This window comes from Protopterus annectens, chromosome 5.part0, assembly GCF_019279795.1.
Source record: "Protopterus annectens isolate FY-2018-M chromosome 5.part0, PAN1.0, whole genome shotgun sequence".
Lineage (NCBI taxonomy): Eukaryota > Metazoa > Chordata > Ceratodontiformes > Protopteridae > Protopterus > Protopterus annectens.
Window position 1 is genome coordinate 643,248,337 of NC_056735.1, and position 19,752 is coordinate 643,268,088.

At 38.3% G+C, this 19,752-nt stretch overlaps 1 protein-coding gene across 2 annotated transcripts in view; it reads right to left on the reverse strand.

Annotated features, from left to right (window-relative positions):
• LOC122802724 (interleukin-5 receptor subunit alpha-like) overlaps positions 1-19,752 on the reverse strand; it is an 869,500-nt gene that overhangs the window by 430,336 nt on the left and 419,412 nt on the right. For both annotated transcript variants that reach the window (XM_044072485.1, XM_044072486.1), the window contains one exon: positions 4,030-4,174. In XM_044072485.1, the coding sequence (XP_043928420.1) occupies positions 4,030-4,174 (145 nt within the window). The remainder of the gene's footprint in view (positions 1-4,029; positions 4,175-19,752) is intronic.

Genomic DNA, 19,752 nt, shown 5'->3' on the forward strand with positions numbered 1-19,752 from the left:
AGCTATGGGTAGGCGATGCGAGGGGTTTAGGAATAGGGAGTGGGAGGGAGGTTTTAGAATTAAGGAGGGGTATTTTAGAGTTAGAGAGCAGGAGGTTTAGGGAGCAATTGGGAATTTAGGTTTATGGGGAGGTTGGAGTTTAAAGTTTAGGGAACAAAAAAGGAGTTTTCCAGTTAGGGAGTGAATAGAGAATTCATGTTTAGGGAGGAAGGCTGCAGTTTTAGGTTTATAGACTGATTAGAAACTATAACGATGGGGGAATGGAGGTTTAAGGTAAGGGACCTAGGAGTCAGGTTGGGAACTGGGTGTAAGTTTTTGATTCAGAGTTTCAGTTCTGATAGGGCTATGTAGTTTATAGGATCAGGTGTTAGGATGGCTATGGAAAAATGGGAGAACAGGCTAGTGGGAGTTACACCACTTGCTTTTCTGAGCAAGTGGCAGTGAGTAGGTGTATTGCAAACTACTAGCACATGACCACCTGTAGTATGACCCATGGATTAACATTAAAAAATGATTACCGGTGAAATTCCTCATTCGAGGGTGAGGGGTTAGCTCTTTAATTCCCATTATATTTATACTTGGTTTATTTTCTTTCTAGTTAAATGCAAACCAGATAATAAAGCATGTATAAGGCTTCCTTTCAAGAGATAAAATGTTATTATTTTTAGTGTAACCAGTATTTTTGAAAGGTAGTCTGCAACACAGGAATGCATAGTCAGTAAATCGTCAATCGCCATTCCTCATTTCTTTACAACATGCATTTATTTATTTATTTGCTCTCTGCCTCAGTTAGTAACCACACTCTCTTCCTCAGTAAACTAAATTTTCAGATTCAAGAAAAGGAGTTTTGGAACAGATTATCTTGCCCGGGCCTCTTCTCTGCCTAAATTAAATGACTTGAATATGTGCCCTGAAACACAGGTTGGGTTACTGAGGTAGGCAAAAGCTAAGTGTCTGTCATATCCTAAAAGGTGCATGAATAAGGCAAGTAAATAAATGGTCATCAGGTTGGGATGGAACACACCCTGAAGTATTGTTTGGATCAGGCCTCTTTCTCAAAGAGCCAGCGGAAATTATCAGACTCTTCTTCATCAGAGCAACTCACTTCACCACAACCAGAGAAAAACTGACTGAGCAAGGAGTACATTCAGTTCAGTATAACATTATCATTTTTGTTTCATTTTCACATAGCTATAATATGGTCATATTAGAAGAAAAAAAAAGTTGCAGAAATCAAAGGATTGGTAAGCTGGAGAAGTGTTATCTGTAGTATCAGCAGTATATTTCTCATTAAATACGAGTGGTATTGCCTGTATTGCAAAAGTTAGCAGGTGGATCTTATGGTGGTTATGGTAGGCTGTAAAAGAGAATTATTCAGAAGAAGCTGTTGGGCAGGACATGGTATGGAAATTACTGATCAATTTGCATGGGGAAAGGATGATATACTATAGATCATAGTAATATATAATTTGTGGGTTAATGAAATAATAAATGTAAAGGCAAGTCATTTGAAAATTCTGTCAATGTAGTGTATGCGCATGACACTTGCAGTTTCTGCAGCTAGGATTTCAGGTATGTGCAATGTAACTTAGGGAAAATACTCCAGGAGTTTAATCCTGAGGCTAAAAAAACTGAACTTGTATTTCCTGGACAAGGCTTATGACTGAAGGATAAGCTCTTGAAAGAAAGTTAATGACTTATGTAGCATATTAATGTTCTGGTGGAACCAAAATTAGTACTCCTTTAACACTAACAGGCTAGTAGTAACTGATAATTTACAGGTGAAGATCTTTGCTATAAAAAGAAAGTGTAGAACAAGAAAGGAATGTAAATGTATTGCATAAATAAAAATAAAAAAACCCTGCAAAATCACACAAAAAAAAGCAGGTGGAGACACTGAAAATTCCCTTTATGAAAAGTTTAATACCGCTGTTCAAGAACAAAGGCCTTCATCAGAACAAACAAATTAACCATACCCAATCATTATACAGTCCATTTAAAACAGCACAACCAATTATCCACTAATTGCAATTAACACTTCTAATTAAATTAAAAAGATAAAAAAAATTATATCATAAAAAACTTTTACTAAAAGTAATAAAACTATCTGAATGCAAATTATTTACATTTGTCATAATAAGCTTTCCTTCTTAAAACAGCTTTGTAATTAACTCTATTATTCAAACCTGGTGTTTTGCAAGCATCTAACAAAATTTGCCATTTTAACTCCCTATAATCAAGTTCCCCTTCTATATCCCCATTAAAATCACTGGGAACATGATCAATAACTGCAAAATAAAATGTTTTGTTCTCTGGGCATGCTAAAGTGTGCTTAAAAAGTGCATTATCTAAATTCTTTTTTATAGCATAGCAATGCTCATAAATCCTGTTTTTAATTGGTCTTTCCAACATAAAAGGAAGGGAAAACTGAGCATTTTGCCAAATATACCACAAATTTGGACACACATGACAATACCCTGGGGACCTGCCAAATCTTATCATATGTACTCACTTCAAAAAATGGCCCCTCTGAAATATACTTACAATAATTACAACTCTTACACTTGTAAGTACCCCCTCCATGCTATAACATTTTTGTGACGCCCACTTTCTAACAAATATTTACATTTTTTTGTCCTTTTGTTAATAAAGGAGGGTACATCCCCTACCACCTATTTAACCTCATTGTTGGATACTAAGATCTTCTGATTATTTGCTACTATATTTTTAATCGCTTTACTATCTGTGGTGAAGGTCAAGGGCATGGATATAACCCAATCTCTATTCCCTTGAACCTTATCATTTTGACATTCTATATTACCATCTGTGGCCAAAATGTTATTAACCATTTTAAATGGGTACCCCCTACAGAACCTAATCTGTCCATTTCCTTTTCTTTGAAAACCTCCAAAAAAATATTATTTCTCAAACAAAAAATGATTATACGAAAGAATATTGTCTATGCAATCCAGCATAAACCTACATTCATCTATTTCAGACTCACCACTATTAATCAACATGGTACCCACCCATTCCAAACCCACTTCATGGGGGATAAAAGTGTACAGAGACTTGACGTCTACCATCACCAACAAGTCTTTGGTTTCCACTTTTTTTTCTTGATTTTACTTAAAAAATCAAAGGAATCCTTTATGAATGACTCGGTCTTCTGTACTAATCTTAACAATGCCCTGTCTTGCAAACAAAGGGGGTGGCTATGGGTGCAAGAATGGTGCCCAATTATGCCACTTTGGTTATGGAATATTGGGAAACCAATATTTTGTCCAAAATTGTAGGCAGGAGTAAAATCATGTGTTATCATCAATTTATTGATGGCTTTTTTTTGTGTGGAAAGGGACGGAGCTGGAGCTTACCAATTTTTTAGAGGAGATGAATAAAAGTACTTTTTTTTTGACCTTTACTGGCAACTGGAATCCTCAGAAAGTATGTTTTTGGATTTGGAGGTTTTAAAGAAAAGGAAATGGATAGAATAGGTTCTGTCATTAGTTACAAAAATGTATCAAGCAACAGTTCATTGCATTAATCGAACATGCATCCGACTTATGTCAAGCACAACATTATTAAAGGTCAGTTGGCTAGAATTACCAGGCTCACAAGTGATGTTACAAAGTTAGACAGTCTTGTAAATGAATTGCACCATAAGTTTAAAAATAGGGGGTACTTATGGTATTATGCATTTATACAGCAAAGGAATGTAGTATATTAACCAATCACAACTAGCTCTATAGAAGTAGCACTGCATGCATTTTATGGCATTGAGTTACTGTAATTATAAAGATAAGGTTTTCGATGATGAGCATAAAACAGCCCTTATCAGTAAGACATGCATATATCAATGCACATCAATACAAACATGCACTAAGTAATCTTGTGCAACTTTAGAAAAGTTTATCCTAAATAGTTCTTCCTCATGACATACTGTGTCATGCTAGGTTACACAAAAAAAAAAAAAAAACTGCGGGAAGAACCACAGTTATATCAGTAGTTTCATAAAGCTTAATACTTTACCTGGTGGTGCTGGAAACACTGATTGGGTCCAGTTACTTTCTGCTACTTCACCATTACTTCCTCTGAGAACTGTTTTAACTTTAGCAATGATTCCCCTGTGAAGGGCTAGGGTAGACTGAAACATGTTGTCTTCCATGGTTAAATCCTATAGGAAAAATAAAGTAAAATGAATCATAATTGTGCCTAGAGCAATGGTGCCACATCAAATGAATGAATAAATGATGGATTCCATGTTTTATGTAAAATATATATTATATTTATGAAGAACATGTTGTTGTGTCTTTCGGCTTTTCCCAGTTAGGGGTCGCCACAGCGGAACTCTAGTCCGCTAATGATTGGCAGTAGCTTTTTACGTTCCGAGTTGCCGGCCCTGACGCACAACCTTCAACGAAGGTACGCCGATTCACGCATGTCTCCACACAGAAGACGATCTAGCTGAGAATCGAACAGGACAACATCTTACTATGAGGCAACAATGCTACCGCAGCACCACCACTGCAGTACATGTTGCAAATATTTGTTAGTTCAAAAGTTAGAACGATGATGTTTAGATATAAATTTGATTGAGAGGCAAAACTGATTAAGAAATGAAAAGAAAAAAGTTAATATGGCAATAGTTTATTTGAATTTGAAGTTAATATGCTAATAGATGTGCAAAATTCTCTGTTACTCATACGATGTTGACAATTGCCTTGTAAAAATATTCTATGTATCAATGTTGTTAAGTTGTACTCTATGGTCTATTGTATAAAGTTTTTTGCTTTGCTATGTACATTGTGGAGCTTTTCTCCCCGGGCCTCCACTGAAAATGGGCTCTTCTTAGGCCCAGTGGACTTTCCCGGTCAACAAATGTAATAAATAAATAAATAAACCAATAATTATATTGTGCTTTGGTTGTTATATGGTAATGTAAAACTAAGATGCAGAATTGTCTTTATTAATGAAAAAAAATAAAAAAAAAATGTGTATAGAAAATATTGTAAATGAGTCCATTGTGTTCATCTGTTTTGCACATCTTTCAAATTACTGAATAATAGTAACACAGATATATAAGAATGGATTGAGCAAAATATTGTTAAATTTTGGGGGGATTTGATAACATTTCTGAGTTATCTTTCTTTCTCAGGATTTGTAAGACAACTCCATATGTTGGAGAAACCAATTACCTTCTATAATGAACGAAACAAATGTTTATATTGTTGGAAGTATTTATTTTGTTACCTGCAGTGGTGGTGCTGCGGTAGCGTTGTCGCCTCACAGTAAGACGTTGCCCTGTTTGATTCTCAGCTAGAGCATCTTCTGTGTGGAGACGTGTGAATGAGCGTACCTTCGTTGAAGATTGTGTGTCAGGGCTGGCAACTCGGCACGTAAAAATCTACTGCCAATCATTAGCGGACCGGAGTTCCGCTGTGGCGACCCCTAACTGGGAAAAGCCAAAAGACACAACAACAACCTGAGCTCACTATCATTTCAGTTTTAGATATGATAATGCAAGTCTCGATGTTACAAAAAATCAAGTGTGATTTAATACAAGTAACGGCAAACTTTTTAAGTTGATTTGACACATTTAATGCATTTTTTGCAGGCAGTGTATTCCCCTCACCCCTGATAAGGGCACCTGCACCCCTACACTCACACTAATTATACATACTAACTCTGAGATCCCCGTGACTTAGGGAAGACAGAATACTCTAAGAGACAGCAATTTTGGAATAATTATGCATGTCAGATAATCATAATTACATTCTCATCATTTCTGAGGATTGTATTTGCAGGCTTTGAAATTATAACAGAAACCTTATTGTCTATCATAAATTTTACTGAACAACAATTAACTGTTACCTAAAAAATGACACAGTTGGGACTTACTAATAAAATAATGGTTTGAATAAGATTCATAAATGCAGTACTCATTGCTTTAGCCCACTGTCTATCACAAGTGTTATATCAAGCTGGTACAAGATTCAAAGTCAAGGACAGGAGATGCTTAAGTGCCTGGTGTGAAAATAGGGAGGAACAAGTAGGTGCTATATAATTTTCAATATAAACACATGCATAAATAGTGCTGCCCAGTTTATAGCTGCTGGGTGATGACTTAAACAATGAGACTTTGATGAGGATAATACAGGAAAAATAACCCGATGATGATGATTATACCACTCTGTTCTTAGGAGATGTAATGGATAGGTGCATAAAGCTAACACAGGAAGGGGAAGTCAAAGGCTGCAACTTAAAAATGAAAGATGGTTCACAAAATATTCAGAGTGCAGAATTACAGAAGAACAATGCCACAAGAGATGATGGGCTGCATGAAGAAGAAGGGCAATGTGGACAGACAACTGTACCTAAAAAAAGATTGCACAGTTCAATTCTGGAAACACATCAATACTTCATATGGGCATCTTTGAGAAACAAATACTTGATACTATGGGAAAAGTAGCTTCTTGTGAAGTACAAATGAAAACTTTTTTCTTTATTCTTTATATGCATTCACAGATACGCATTACGCAAACTGCATGCATGGGTCACTTTTTATTTTACAACAGTGGTTCTCTGCTTCTCATTGCACTTCCAGTTGCTTTCACTCCCTTCACAGTCCTCCTTTTGTCTGGTTGTATCTCATTACCTCTTCCTATTCTTACTTTGCTTTTCCACACTTTCCCCCAGCCCCATTTTCTTTTGCCTTATACTTCTCCTTACAATACCTAGAAATCTCCTGGCTGTCTACTCTGGTCTGATTTTCATGCCACTGCTCCATTTGGCTTTTTTCCTCTCTTTCTGTAACCTGCCTAGGCTGCTCAGGCCTTCCAAGTTACAGCGCCCAGTGTCTGAATATCCTGAGGCTTCAGTTGCCCCCCCCTTTAACAACATGTTCTTTGTCTGCCTTTTTTGTCTTTATTTCTGCTTTTTCTACAGTCGCTATCAGAATCTCAACTTCTGCTGGATTTCTGCTTTGTCCAGCTTCTTGCTCTCCTTACGGCATCTTTTCTATGCACTACCCCAACATTCCCTATGTCTTCCATGTTCTTTCCCCCATTTCTGTAGTCCACAATGCTCAGACTCTTGCCTAACCAATGTATCAGGTTGGTATCACTGTGTACCTTTCAATAATTCTTCATTAGTTATTTTCCCACAAATCCATCTATATCAGACATGTCCTTCATACTGATCAGTGGCCTGAGTTATAGGGGTTATATCCTGCCAAGGATATAACAGTTGGCCAGCTTTCAAAACTTCAGGGCACCTTCCATACATCCAAACTGTCTGGTAGCTTGAGCTAAGCTGACTAAAAGACTAGTTTGGATCCCAAGCCATTCAGTGCTTTACTGACACTGAAGAGAATGCTCCTCTGAGGCTTTCAAGGAATTAGCTTCTGCTGTTCCCTTGCTGGGCAGATAAGTTTTCTTGGGGGAAAAAAAACTTGAATTATTTATTTTTTATTTATTATTCATACTTTCCTTTTCAGGAACTTTATTTTAAAGCTAAAAGTCTGAGTTTTAACAGACTGTCACAAGACTGTACTGTACTTTTAAATGGAAGTGTTATTTTTTCCTTGCAATTTAAAAGTTATTTACAGTAACTATAAACCATTTTTTTCTGTGGAGAAATTGTGATTATTTTACCTTGTGCAGCAGGCAAAGTGTTTCAAAGTGTTTTTTACTGCGTTTGTTTTTGAAAAAAAAAAGACTTTTAAAGACTGTTTTTACCAGCATTGGTGCTTGCTTTCCCTATAAAACAGGCACCATTTTTGGCTTCACCATGGAACAATCTGTCAGTCCGACAGTCAGTTCTTCTTCTAGCCACAATAGAAAAAGTTAAGCAGACAGCCTTTGCCATCACAGCAGGCTAGAAATTTGCCTCAGCCAGAGGTGGTGAATATGATGTGGCCATTAGTTGTACCTCAGATGACTAATCTTTTACCCCAGATCTCTCTGGCGTAGCACCTACAGCTAGTATGTGCCAGGGGTTAGCCATGCCCTCTGTAGCTCTTGGGGTCCCCTCAGTGGGCAAGGGTGAACCACTCTTTTTAATTTTGGGAGAAGCAGCACAGAAGACTTCCATGCTTTGTCATGAATGTCCATACCTGGGGAAACTACTGCTGCTGCTACTGCTATTAATGTTGGTCCGAGTTTTCCTGTCAAAAAGAAACAGGAAAATAAGCATGTATCTACTACTCCTCAATTAACTTAGAAGTAGTTTACTGGGTCTGGCTCAGGGTTTAATTTAGGCTATTGATACTTCTTGTAAAGTATTCTCTGGTAAACAAAAAAGGGATACCTCCTTTCCTAAAGAGATTCAAGATTCTTAATCATCACAGGAGAATGTAGGGACACATACAGGGGTTTCTCTTCAGATTTTTGATATGGACTCGGAGGAGAGCTTAGTTTCTGATTCTCTCTCTCTCTCTGGGGGTTCTCAGAGACTATTTATAGAACATGCTAGTGTTTACAGTGGGAAAAGACCGAGGTTTTTCAGCCTCTCAGAAAAACAAAAAATATGAGCTGTTACAGAAGGAATTTCCAGAACCTGCATCTTTTCTTCCAGTTCTCTCAGTTTTGGCGGAAGTCTGCTTGTATTACTGCCTGCGATTTTCATGACAGTCATCAAGCTGCCTCTAAAAAGACAGATAGGGTGTATAACATTCCTCTGTCTTTTAAGTTTTTATATACTCTTTCCAAACCTGATCCAGCAGTTATAGTTTTAGTTAATCATTCAGCTGTTAACACTTTATAAATTCCAGACCTACTCTCCCCAATAAGGATGGGGAAATTATTGATAAATATGGGGGAAAACTGTATGCATCTGGATCTTTGATTTTCAGAATTTTAAACGATCAGTCTCATATGTTGAGCTTTGTTCTAATTATGAAAGTGTGACTAATGTTTTGTTTGCAGTTTTTTTCCTTGTGAGGAAAATCTGCTGTAAATCATTTAATTACTTCTATTGTTCAAGTCACTGTTCATTGTATACAGAGTGTGTGCGTGAATGACTCTGTTGATACTTCTTCCAAGGCTATAACCACTGGTACTGTTTTAAGGAGGTTCACATGACTGCATTCTCAGAACCTCACACATGATGTTAAAAATGAGATTTTAAATTCTCCAGAGATTTAGTTTTTGGCCAATCTATTGCAGAGGTGATCAAAATGTGTGATGAAAGGGATAAGCTGATACAGGGAATCTGTAAGATTTTTCAACCATCCTTTTCCATGGGGTTCTCTATCTCCTCATCCAGTTTTGGTTTCAGACAAAATAAATAGTGTCAACAAAATACAGGTAAACAGATGTTTTAAAAAGAAATGGCAAGGGTGTTTCAATAAGAATTCTGTACTCTCCCAAAGCCAAGGACAGTCCAAAAAGTCAGAATGACAATTTAAGAGACCCTGTTCCCCCACTCCCACTCTGGCAGACCCTTTTTTCTTCCAGAAAGTATGAATCCCCAATTTTATCTTTGTAAACAGGTAGTTTCAGACAAATGGATTCTAAAGATCATTCATCAAGGTTACTGATGGCAGTGAGAGCAAATTCCTCCTTTCCAGGGGTAGTTCCTCATTCTCCAGACCAGACTCTTTTTTTTCCCACCTGTCCTTTATCACATGCTGTCCCATGGAGTGATAAAACCTGTTCCTCCTTTCCAGGTGGGAAACCTGTTTTATTCAAGGATGCTTTTAGTGCCAAAGAAAGAAAATGCTTGGAAACCATTTCTGGATCTTTCTTTCCTAAACCTATTAGTGATACTGCCCACATTCAAAATTAAGTTACTTTGCACCTTGTTACCACTTCTTACTCATTCAAGTTTCCTAGTACATTAGATTTAAAAGATGTTTATCATCACTTTCATAGTCATACAGACTCCAGGCATTTTTTAAGTTTCTGTGTGTCACATCACATTATTAGTTCTCTGCCTTAACCTTTGAGCTGGCCACTGCACCAAGGGTGTTCACAAAGTGTCTAGCTCCTCTTATATCTCATTGCAGGTTGAAGGGTATCTACATTTTTCCATATTTAGACAACTTGTTTATCTTTGCAGAGTTTTTTCCAAAGTGTCAGAAATCTCTCTCTTAGGTGAGAGATCTGATACACAAGCTGGGATTCCAAGAGAGCATTCAAAAGTCTTTCTTGACACCTTCTCACAGGATTGTGTTTCTGGAATGTCAACTAAACACCACAGTTCAAACAGCTGTTCTTCCACAAGAAAAACAGATCTATATTCAACTATATTTCCAGGGTTTTAAACTCAAGACTTTGGTCACTGTGAAGACTTACCTCAGGATTTGGGTCTCATGGCTTCTATGACTCTCATGATATCCCTGCCAAGACTCCACATAAGAAAGATACATTATTAACTCAAATCACTTTGGTCCCAGTACCAAGACCTCTTGCTTTTACAGACCACAGTCCTGAGGTTTCTCGGAAGGGAACTCATTTGGTGGAGACAACAAATATCCCTAAATTCAGGTCTCCCCTTCTCCCTCCTTAGTTTCTTTTGGGGAGCAGTTTTAGGAGGGATAAAAGTGCAAGGTGTGTGGTTCACCAAGGACAGATGCAAGTACATAAATATAAAAGAGATGCTCTCCCTGATCAGGGCACTCAACGTGAATCATCTATGGTCCCTGGACTTCTTCAAGTTGTTACAGACAATACCACAGTCATGTGGTACATCAACAAGCAAGGAGGAACTAGGTTGTATCCCTTTTGCAGACAAGCCAGGTTAGCTTGGTATATAGCTTCACGGAACAATCTCAATCTACTGGCATTATGCATTCCATCAGAGCAGAATTGTGAGGCAGACAAGCTGAGCAGGACAAAGGCAGACTCTCACAAATGGACACTAGATCAGTGGATCTTACAACATATAATCCATCAGTGGGGAGTTCCTCAAGTAGACCTCTTTGTCTCCTCTCCTGAACAATCAGCTGGCAAGATTCCACTCCAAAACTCTATGCAGGAAGGCCTGGAACACCGATGCCTCTTCTTTTCTTTGGACAGAAATATTCCTGTATGCTTTTCTACCCTTTCCACTAATATCCAGGGTACTTCTGCAGATTCAGAAGGAATCTTTCAAGACCATTGTGGTAACTCCCTTCTGGCCCAGGCAACTATGATTCTTTCTTCTTTTGGAATTGGCCAGGGTCAGTTACCACAAGCTTTCTCACAAAATGGATCTACACACACAAGAAGAGGAGTGTTGCATACACTCTGACATGGATCAACTTCAGCTGACTGTTTAGATGATAGTGTTTTAATTCCCATTAGGTACCTGTTTATTGAGGACATGCAGCAGGTACTAATGGAGGCAAGAAAATATGTTATTAGAATATCATATATTATAGGTTCATAGGTGTGTACTAGGCTAATGGCCCTGGAGCCTTTACAAGCCTAGTCCATAGGATTACCCTGGCATAGTGCCACCTAACCTTAGTTCCCAGTGCCTCTGTCGAGTAAAGCCACTGGAGTGATCCCTGGGGTGAATTTTCTATTTCCCATCCACTCATCAAGATTTCTCTTGAAGAGGGCCAGTGAGGTGCTCTGCTTGACATGTATGGGAAGTCTATTCCATAGCATGGGCAGTCTCTGGGTTATGAACCTGTCCCTCCAGCATGTTCTGTTGATTGTGGTAATGAGGTTAGGGTCTCTGGAGCATGTGGTGCAGAGGGATTGGGATTTCTTTCGATGTAGCATTTCTAACAGAGCTGGGTCAGACATGGCTTTGTAAGTCAAGCAGAGATCACCTCTAAGTAGGCAATATGAGACAGAGAATAGTTGGAGTTTTTTGAGTCTGTCCATATAGGACAAATGTTTAAGGCCTAGGATCCTCTTTGTGAGGTACTTCTGCGGCTTCTCCAGTAGTGTCAAGTGTTTAGTGAGGTACATGCCAAATGGGGCATTGTACTCAATGATTGGCCTAATGAGGGAAAATGACCACAGTGGCAATTTAGTGGTCAAAAGAGAGGTTGCTGTCAACCTGTGTTCCCAGATCTCTTATAACGCCTTCTGTGTTCAGTGGACTACCATCGATGTGGCAGTTCATGGGAATTGGGTTTTTCCCAAAGGGGATGATGACACATTGTTTGGCACTGAGCTTAAGGCCATGGTTATGACACCAGTCATTGGTCTCAGTGAGGCCTTTCTGTAGGATGTCAACATCACTTAAGGAGTTAATAATAGCTCCCAACTTGCAATCGTCTGAGAACTTTGTCAGCCAAAGTCTCTTTGTGTTGGCCTGCTCTGCAGAGAAGTAGATACCAAACAGGAGAGGACCCAGGAGTGAACCCTGTAAAACTCCACTTGTGACTGGTTGGCAGTTTGACTTGGAGTCATCTACTTTCACACTGTGGGTTCTACCTGTGAGACAGTTTGCAACCCACCTAGTGATACAGGGGTTAATGCCTAACTTAGTGAGTTTTTCTATGATTCCTGAGTGGGGAATGGTATCAAAAAATTAGCCAGATTAAGGTAGGCAGTATGAATCACCTTGCCTTCATCCACAGCTCTGGTGACTGACTCAAAGAAGTTGACCAAGTTGAGTAGGTATGATCTACCCTTCACAAAACCAAACTATGTGGGATCCAGAGCTTGTAGATTCCCTATATCCTTGTTTATTAGGTCCATGATGATGCGTTCCATAGCTTTGCATATCAGACTCATCAGGCTAATGGAGCGATAGTTCCCAGGGTCTGTAGTCGCTCCTCCTTTGTGGAGAGGGATGACAATAGCAGTGTGCCATTCAGTAGGGACAAAGCCTGAGGTGAGGCTGTGACTGAACAGGGCACACAGGTGAGGTGCCAGTTCACTCTGTAGTTCATGTAGAACACATCCAGGGATATTGTCAGGTCCCATAGAAGCTGTATTCTTGGCCTTGCACAGTGCTGTTTTAACCTGTGCAGCAGTAATACTGGGTGCCTGGCAATCTTCTGGTATTGTGACTGGTCCTTTGGGGGGAGAGGGGTAAAGTTAGCACTAAATCTGTCAGCCAGTATATTGGCAATATCTGTTGGCTCGGTATAGGAGGTACCATTGTGCAATAGCTTAGAGCAAATCTGAGTATTGCCATGGAGATTCTTAACATAACTATAGAAGGCCTTGTGGTTGTCTTTACTATATGCTGCAATTCCTTTTTCATAGCTAGCTTTAGAGGATTTGATGAGGGATATCAACTTTTTGTTGAGGCTGATAAGAGAGTTTTTCCAGTCTTGGGACTTCACATTATTCCGCATCAGTTTCCTCCTTCTGTTGCAGAGTTTGGTTATGGCAAGGGGACCACCAGATTGGCTTCCTTATTTGGAGGAGAGCGTCTTGGTTCTATTGGGTATGGCAAGATCCATGCATTTGTGTATGTGTTCGTACAGTGCACTGGTGTATGATTCGGTGGTCATGCAACTATTCTCCATTTGCATGGGTGCCATGAAGTTAGCCACCTCTGTTTTTAGGAGCCCAAAGTTAGCTTTGGAGAAGTTTTTCATGGCGGTTACCTTTGTGTGTGTGTGTGTGGGGGGGGGGGTGGAAAGGATGTGGATTTTCAAGGTGATTAGTTTGTGGTCGGATCTAACCAGGGAGGAGTTGACTACTGGTGTAGAGCAGTGGTTGCCCATGTTAGTAATGACCAGGTTAAGGGTGTTGCTACCTCTAGTAGGGGTAAGAACGAGCTGGTCAGGGCTTTGAAATTAATGAATTCCAGGAAAAGTTGGGCAAGTGTATTGGTACATGAGTAGTTTTCTCAGTTAATGGAGGGGTAGTTGAAGTTCCCCAGTATGAGAGTGTTAGGTTGGACCGTAATATTCTCCAGGGTGCTTAGAAACATGGAGTGTGAGTCTTGGGACATGGTTGGAGACCTATAACAGGCTACAACTTGAATTGTTCTTACCCAATGCTAACTGCACCTGAAGTGTCTGTGTTGTGTTGGGCTACCAGTCTGGAGGTGTACACATCCTTTATGAATATGGAAACACCACCGCCTTTGGAGCTTTGGTCCAAGTTCTGGGGCCAAAAAGTGTGGAATGAGTTATAGCCTGGTAGTGCAGGGGTGCTTTTTGCTGCTTTGAACCAGGTCTCTGTTACGGCAGACATGTTGATGTTCTCTATTTTAAGGAGTGCTTTGAGTGAGTGCATTTTGAGATTTAGACTTCTAGCGTTGAGCAGCATGACCCTCAGACTGCATTTGCTTGTAGCTGTTACAGTGGTAACTTGGTCTCTGAAACACCGCCTAAAAAGGCACTATAGGGAAAATGGAAAAGGTTTTCTAGTTGGTCCCAACACCGTAACGGCTCCCATTCAGTGCTAGTTCTCTGGTTTTACAATATTTGTGTGAGTTACTATACTATGGCCTTTCTTACTCCTCTATTAGTATCCATTTATCAGTCATTTCAGCACATCTGCCCACAGATCCTCCTCAATTAAAGCATCCGTATGTGAAAATGTTTTTGAAAGGGGTTTTGCATAAGAGGCCTCCAAGAAAACCTGTAGCCCCTCCTTGAGATCTTAATTTTTTATTATAGAAGCTAACACTTTCTCCATTTGAACCATCTAACCTGGCTGACTTGAGGTTCTAAACAAGGAAAACAGTTTTACTAATTACACAGACCTCTGCAAGAAGGGTATCGGAACTGTAAGCTATTATGGTGAGTCAACTCTATCTCATTTGCCACCGGGATATGGTTTCTTTGACAACTAATCTTTCCTTTATGCCTAAAGAGGTATCCAAGTTTACTTTAAGCTAAAGTACATATCTCTCCATTTTCTTTCTTGAACTTAAAAATGAGTGAGAAAGGATACTCCATACCTTGGATGGCCACAGACAACTCAAATACTATCTTGACAGAACTAAATCTTTCAGATCCTCGGATCAATTGTTCATTTCTTGTGAAGATAAGAAGGGACAACTTGCGTCAAATCAGACTATTTCCAAATGGTTGTCTAAGGCTATTGCCTTTGTTATACTCACCACAGCAGAGCTATTCCAGGCAGGGTGAGGACCCACTTTTCTATTGCTCTGGCTTCATCTGTAGCGTTTTGGAAAGGGTTGGACTCTAGAAGTATTCTAGAAGCAGCAATTTGGTCCTCTATACATACTTTACAAGGCACTATAAGCTTGATTCATATATCTGAATTTATTTCTTTGTGCCTGGGGCTCCAGCTTCCACTCTATGCACCATTTTTGTAATAAGAGCGTGTAGTTCTCCCTAATTAACTAAAGTTAAGATGGCATAAAAGTTAATTTATGCAGGAATTCCCTAGGATTGCAATGGCCTTAACAATAGTCAGTCATCTCTTTTCTTTGTTTATGTAATGATCAGAATAAATCCTCCACCAGTTTTATAAGCATACCATTAAGGGGTACCAGTTTAAGTCTTCTGGCCTGTGTTACACTTTCTTCTTTATGTTTGTAAGTGTGCAGGCATGCTAATATGTGTTTCAGCCATCCTCCTCTTACACCTCCCATTTTCCTAACTATGGATTCTTTCTGTTATTTGTTTTCGTAACATACCTCTCAACTCATTTGCTGAAGAATACTGGATAAAGACAAAGGTAATGGTATGGGCAAAGGAACAAAATCAAGGACAAATTTAAAATATTGCTCCCATAAACATAGGATGTTGCTAGAATAACATTTTTTGCATTACCAAACATTTTCTTAAGAATATAAAGTCTGGAATGTAAATGTATTTCTTTCTTTAGCGACTTCAGTCCTCAAGGATTTGCCAGGAAACTACAAATATTATGAGGAACACACCAGAAATGTGCGACAAAAATTTGGGCATTCTGCAGAATTCTGGACAGTTTAGAGGTTTATCTTGTTAATCTGGGTAGTTTTAATCGAGTTATCAGAAATTCCAGCAGAATTATTTCCAGTGGTATTCAGGATTTTTTTGGTAATTCTCTTTTCTTTATTTTGTTTCTTCTTGATGTATTTTCTAGGTTATTCAGGTTTCCTGATAAAATGATGCGCATACAAAGTTTAATAGATGTGAATGGGATTAGAAAAATGTATGTCTTGCCTTTGAATAATTCCCATATCCCAAGCTCCCATTAGTTCTTTTCAGTCTCATTTACTCCCTCTTGTACTGCCGCTTTCATAGCGTTTGTTTCTCAGTTCTTTCGATGTGCAGCCATGACCCAATGTCTGCATCTCATGGGATTTCCTAAGTACCTCCACTCATTTTTCCCTTGCATGACAATGGGACAAGAAACTAACTGTAATATGGGGAAAAATATCACTCATTAAAAATGTATATGATGTTTTCCTGAATGTATACAAATGTTTAACTTTGTTATGGACTCTGTATATAGTTTTCTTTTTTCAGTTATGATTGTAAATATGTTACTGTTGTTACTGTTCTTTGTAAAAAAAAAAATTTTGAAAAAAAAATGTATATGATGTATAGAAAATGTCACAAGATGGGACATGCATTGTTTAAAAGTAAATAAAACGTCTTCTTCTTCTTTTTCCCAGTTAGGGGTCGCCACAGCGGATCACCTGTCTGCTCATGATTGGCAGTGGAGTTTTATAGAGTCACGTTGCCAACCCAGTGCCCAACTTTCCACAGAAGGCACACACACTCACACCTAGGGCCAATTTAGAGTGTCCACTCCACCTACAGCATGTCTTTGGGATGTGGGAGGAAACTGGAGCACCCGGAGGAAACCCATGCGACCACGGGGTGGACATGCATACTCCGCACAGAAGGCACCTCAGCCGAGGATTAAACCAGAGAACCTTTTGCCATGAGCCAGCAATGCTAACCGCTGCACCACTGCGGCCACCCTTCAAAAGTAAATAAAACATTTAAGCAAAATGCTATTGAAAATTTGGAGATAAATGAGAACACATGGCATTCTTTAACTCAGTGAGTTAATCAATTTAAAAGAAAACCTAAGCAGCATATACATTATAAATGTTTTTACTACAAATGAAATCGAAGTTCACATTGCCTGATATATGTCTCTTTTGTGTGTCATATAGGGCAAAGTATATATGTTCCCATTGTCAAAGGAAAAGTGGTTGTTATATATTCTTCTTATCAGAACATGGGGTTCTATGTTAAATCTTAAAAAAGGGGGACTATTATATAATAAAGTGAATAATGAGAGATAGGTTTAAAAATTCCAGTCGATTGTCATCTTATATTTTGAAAGCTATGAAATCTTGCGGAAACACTTTGTAAGGGCAGTTTTGAAAGGAAATATGAAGGCTTTTAAAGTAATATTAAAGCTAGCAAACAAGAGCTCATTAGGAATAATGGAAAAGTGATGGAATGGAATGGCGTGTTAAGGTCACTGACAAAATGCTTGCAACTCACATCAGCTGTAGCTAGAGATACTCACTTAGCATGAAAGATGAAATCAGGTTTCTTGCTGAAGCCTAAAGGACTGTTACTCTCCTCAACTCAGAGGAATGGAAATGCACAAAAAAACACTTCCCTGCAAAACAAAGTGCTTCACTTCAGCACTTCAGTGCAGGAACAGGCCAATGTCTTGTGGAATGATGGTATAAAGATCTTTTAACGTCAAAAGTTACTAAAGTGTCATTGGCATCATAGGGAATTCCATTAACATGTGATAAAAAGCTCCATGAATCCTTGCATATCTGTTGTTCCTTCTCTATAATTTTCTTTAGTTCATAATCTAAATATTATGCACAGGATGAAGAAATTTCCAAGTAATTTCCATTTGCCTTGCCTTTAGAAACTATTGACGTTAAAGATCTTTATACCGTCATTCCACAAGACATTGGCCTGGAGTGGGTGAATGAGATGCTTAGAGCACAAGGTAACTCACAACACTACTACTTTAATTTTAGAACTTTTAGAATTGATTCTCAGTAACAATTTTATCTCTTTTGACAACAACTACTACTTACAGAGCAGAGGGGTGGCCATGGGGTCGCCATGTGGTGGAGCTTTCGCCAATCTTGTAATAGCGTATTGGGAGAAAAAGTTTGTGTTTCAGTCTAGGTATCACCCAAACATCAGATTATATCTCCAGTTTCAAGATGATATATGTTTAATTTGGAAAGGTTCAAACAGTGAATTGGAGAATTTTTTTGAAACATATCAATGAAACCACCACTTTCATTCAATTTACATGGAAATACAGCACTCAATCTATTGACTGTCTAGATATTTCTTTATGTAAAGATTATGTTAACAACAGGTATGTGGCTAAAATTTTTAGGAAGGAAACCTACTCCAATTCCTTCCTTCATTTTAGCAGCTCACATCCATTTCACCAAAAGAGGTCGGTCGTCAAGGGGCAACTAGTTCGAGCAACCCAGATGACCACCACTTTTGAGGACTTTTAGATGAGTGCGATTTTTTTATGTTCCATGTTTCTTAGAAGGGCATACCCAGGCAAACGTATTGATGAACTAGTAGAAGAAGTTAAAACAAAGAGACTGAATGGCCACTTTAAACTAATATTGCATAAGCAGCATACACCTTTAGAACTGATTGGCTCCCATAGAGAGGTAGGTTTCAATGAAGTTAACCCCCAGAATATTTGCGTGAGTGGAACAAAAGAGGTTCCATCAGATTTCTCCAAGGCACTTGTTATTACTTGCAGTAAGGAAGCTTATGCCTTAAGATCCATCTTTGAGAAAAACTGGTCCATATTGTTAGAAGACTCATATATGAGATAACACATGCGAGATAAACTCATGATTATATACAGGAAAGGACTTAACCTCAAAGATTTACTTAAAATGAAACAAGGAATTGAAACACAAAATAGACAAGGAATGATTAAGTGTGGGGCATGTTCATGGTGCTGCAAAGTTCAAGTAGCTAATAGTTTTACAGTGAGAAATACCACATATTATGCGAACAGTAAATATTCTTGTTCTTCTAAAGCAGTGGTTTACATGGCATTTTGCGCTTCCTGCCCATGTTTCTACGTTGGCAAAATGAAAAGAAAACTCTGGCAGAGAATCTATGAGCATGACTATGCTGTAAAGAAATAAAACTTAAACAATGCTCTGGCTAGGCATATTAATTGCAACACTGATCTCAAATTCAGCTTTATGGCCATAGATTCAGTGCATGTACAGGACAACTAGTCATGGGGACTCCTTTTAGAAATAAAAGAACTAAAGTGGCAAATCCGCCTACAAGAGGATAGTTGGCCAGGATTGAATGAGCGGAGCTCCATTGCCCCAGTGTTGAAGTTGAAAGCCCTTGAAAGGAAAAAAAGTTAAGATAGCAGTATCTAAATAAATACAATTCATTGTCTTTTATTCACATTTTAATATAATATATATTTTTATACACGCATTTTTAACACTCATATTTTATACACATTTTATATATATTTATTTAACATTTAGTTTATTTAATATATAGATTTATATGTATTATTTTTTGAAAAACAGTGCATGTTTGATACTGGTGTAGTGACTTATTTTGAAGTAATATGTTTGTAACTAGATATGAAGTCATTCAGAACTTTGTACAGTTTGCCCTTATTGAACATAGAACACATGGCTTTTAGAAGTATGTTATTATATATAAAAATGTTCTAGTAGTGGTCCTTAACTGTATATACAAGAAGTTAACATGAATTTTATTTACAGTTTACCATCAATTTGATAGTAATATGAGTGGCAGTCAGATGCATTAGAATATGTGTTTTATATTCATGAGATGAAATGTTTAAATCTTATTAATATTCAAGAGCTGATTCACCAATCATTGCTACAGGAAGCTTATACAGGAAGTGTTTTTAAAATGAT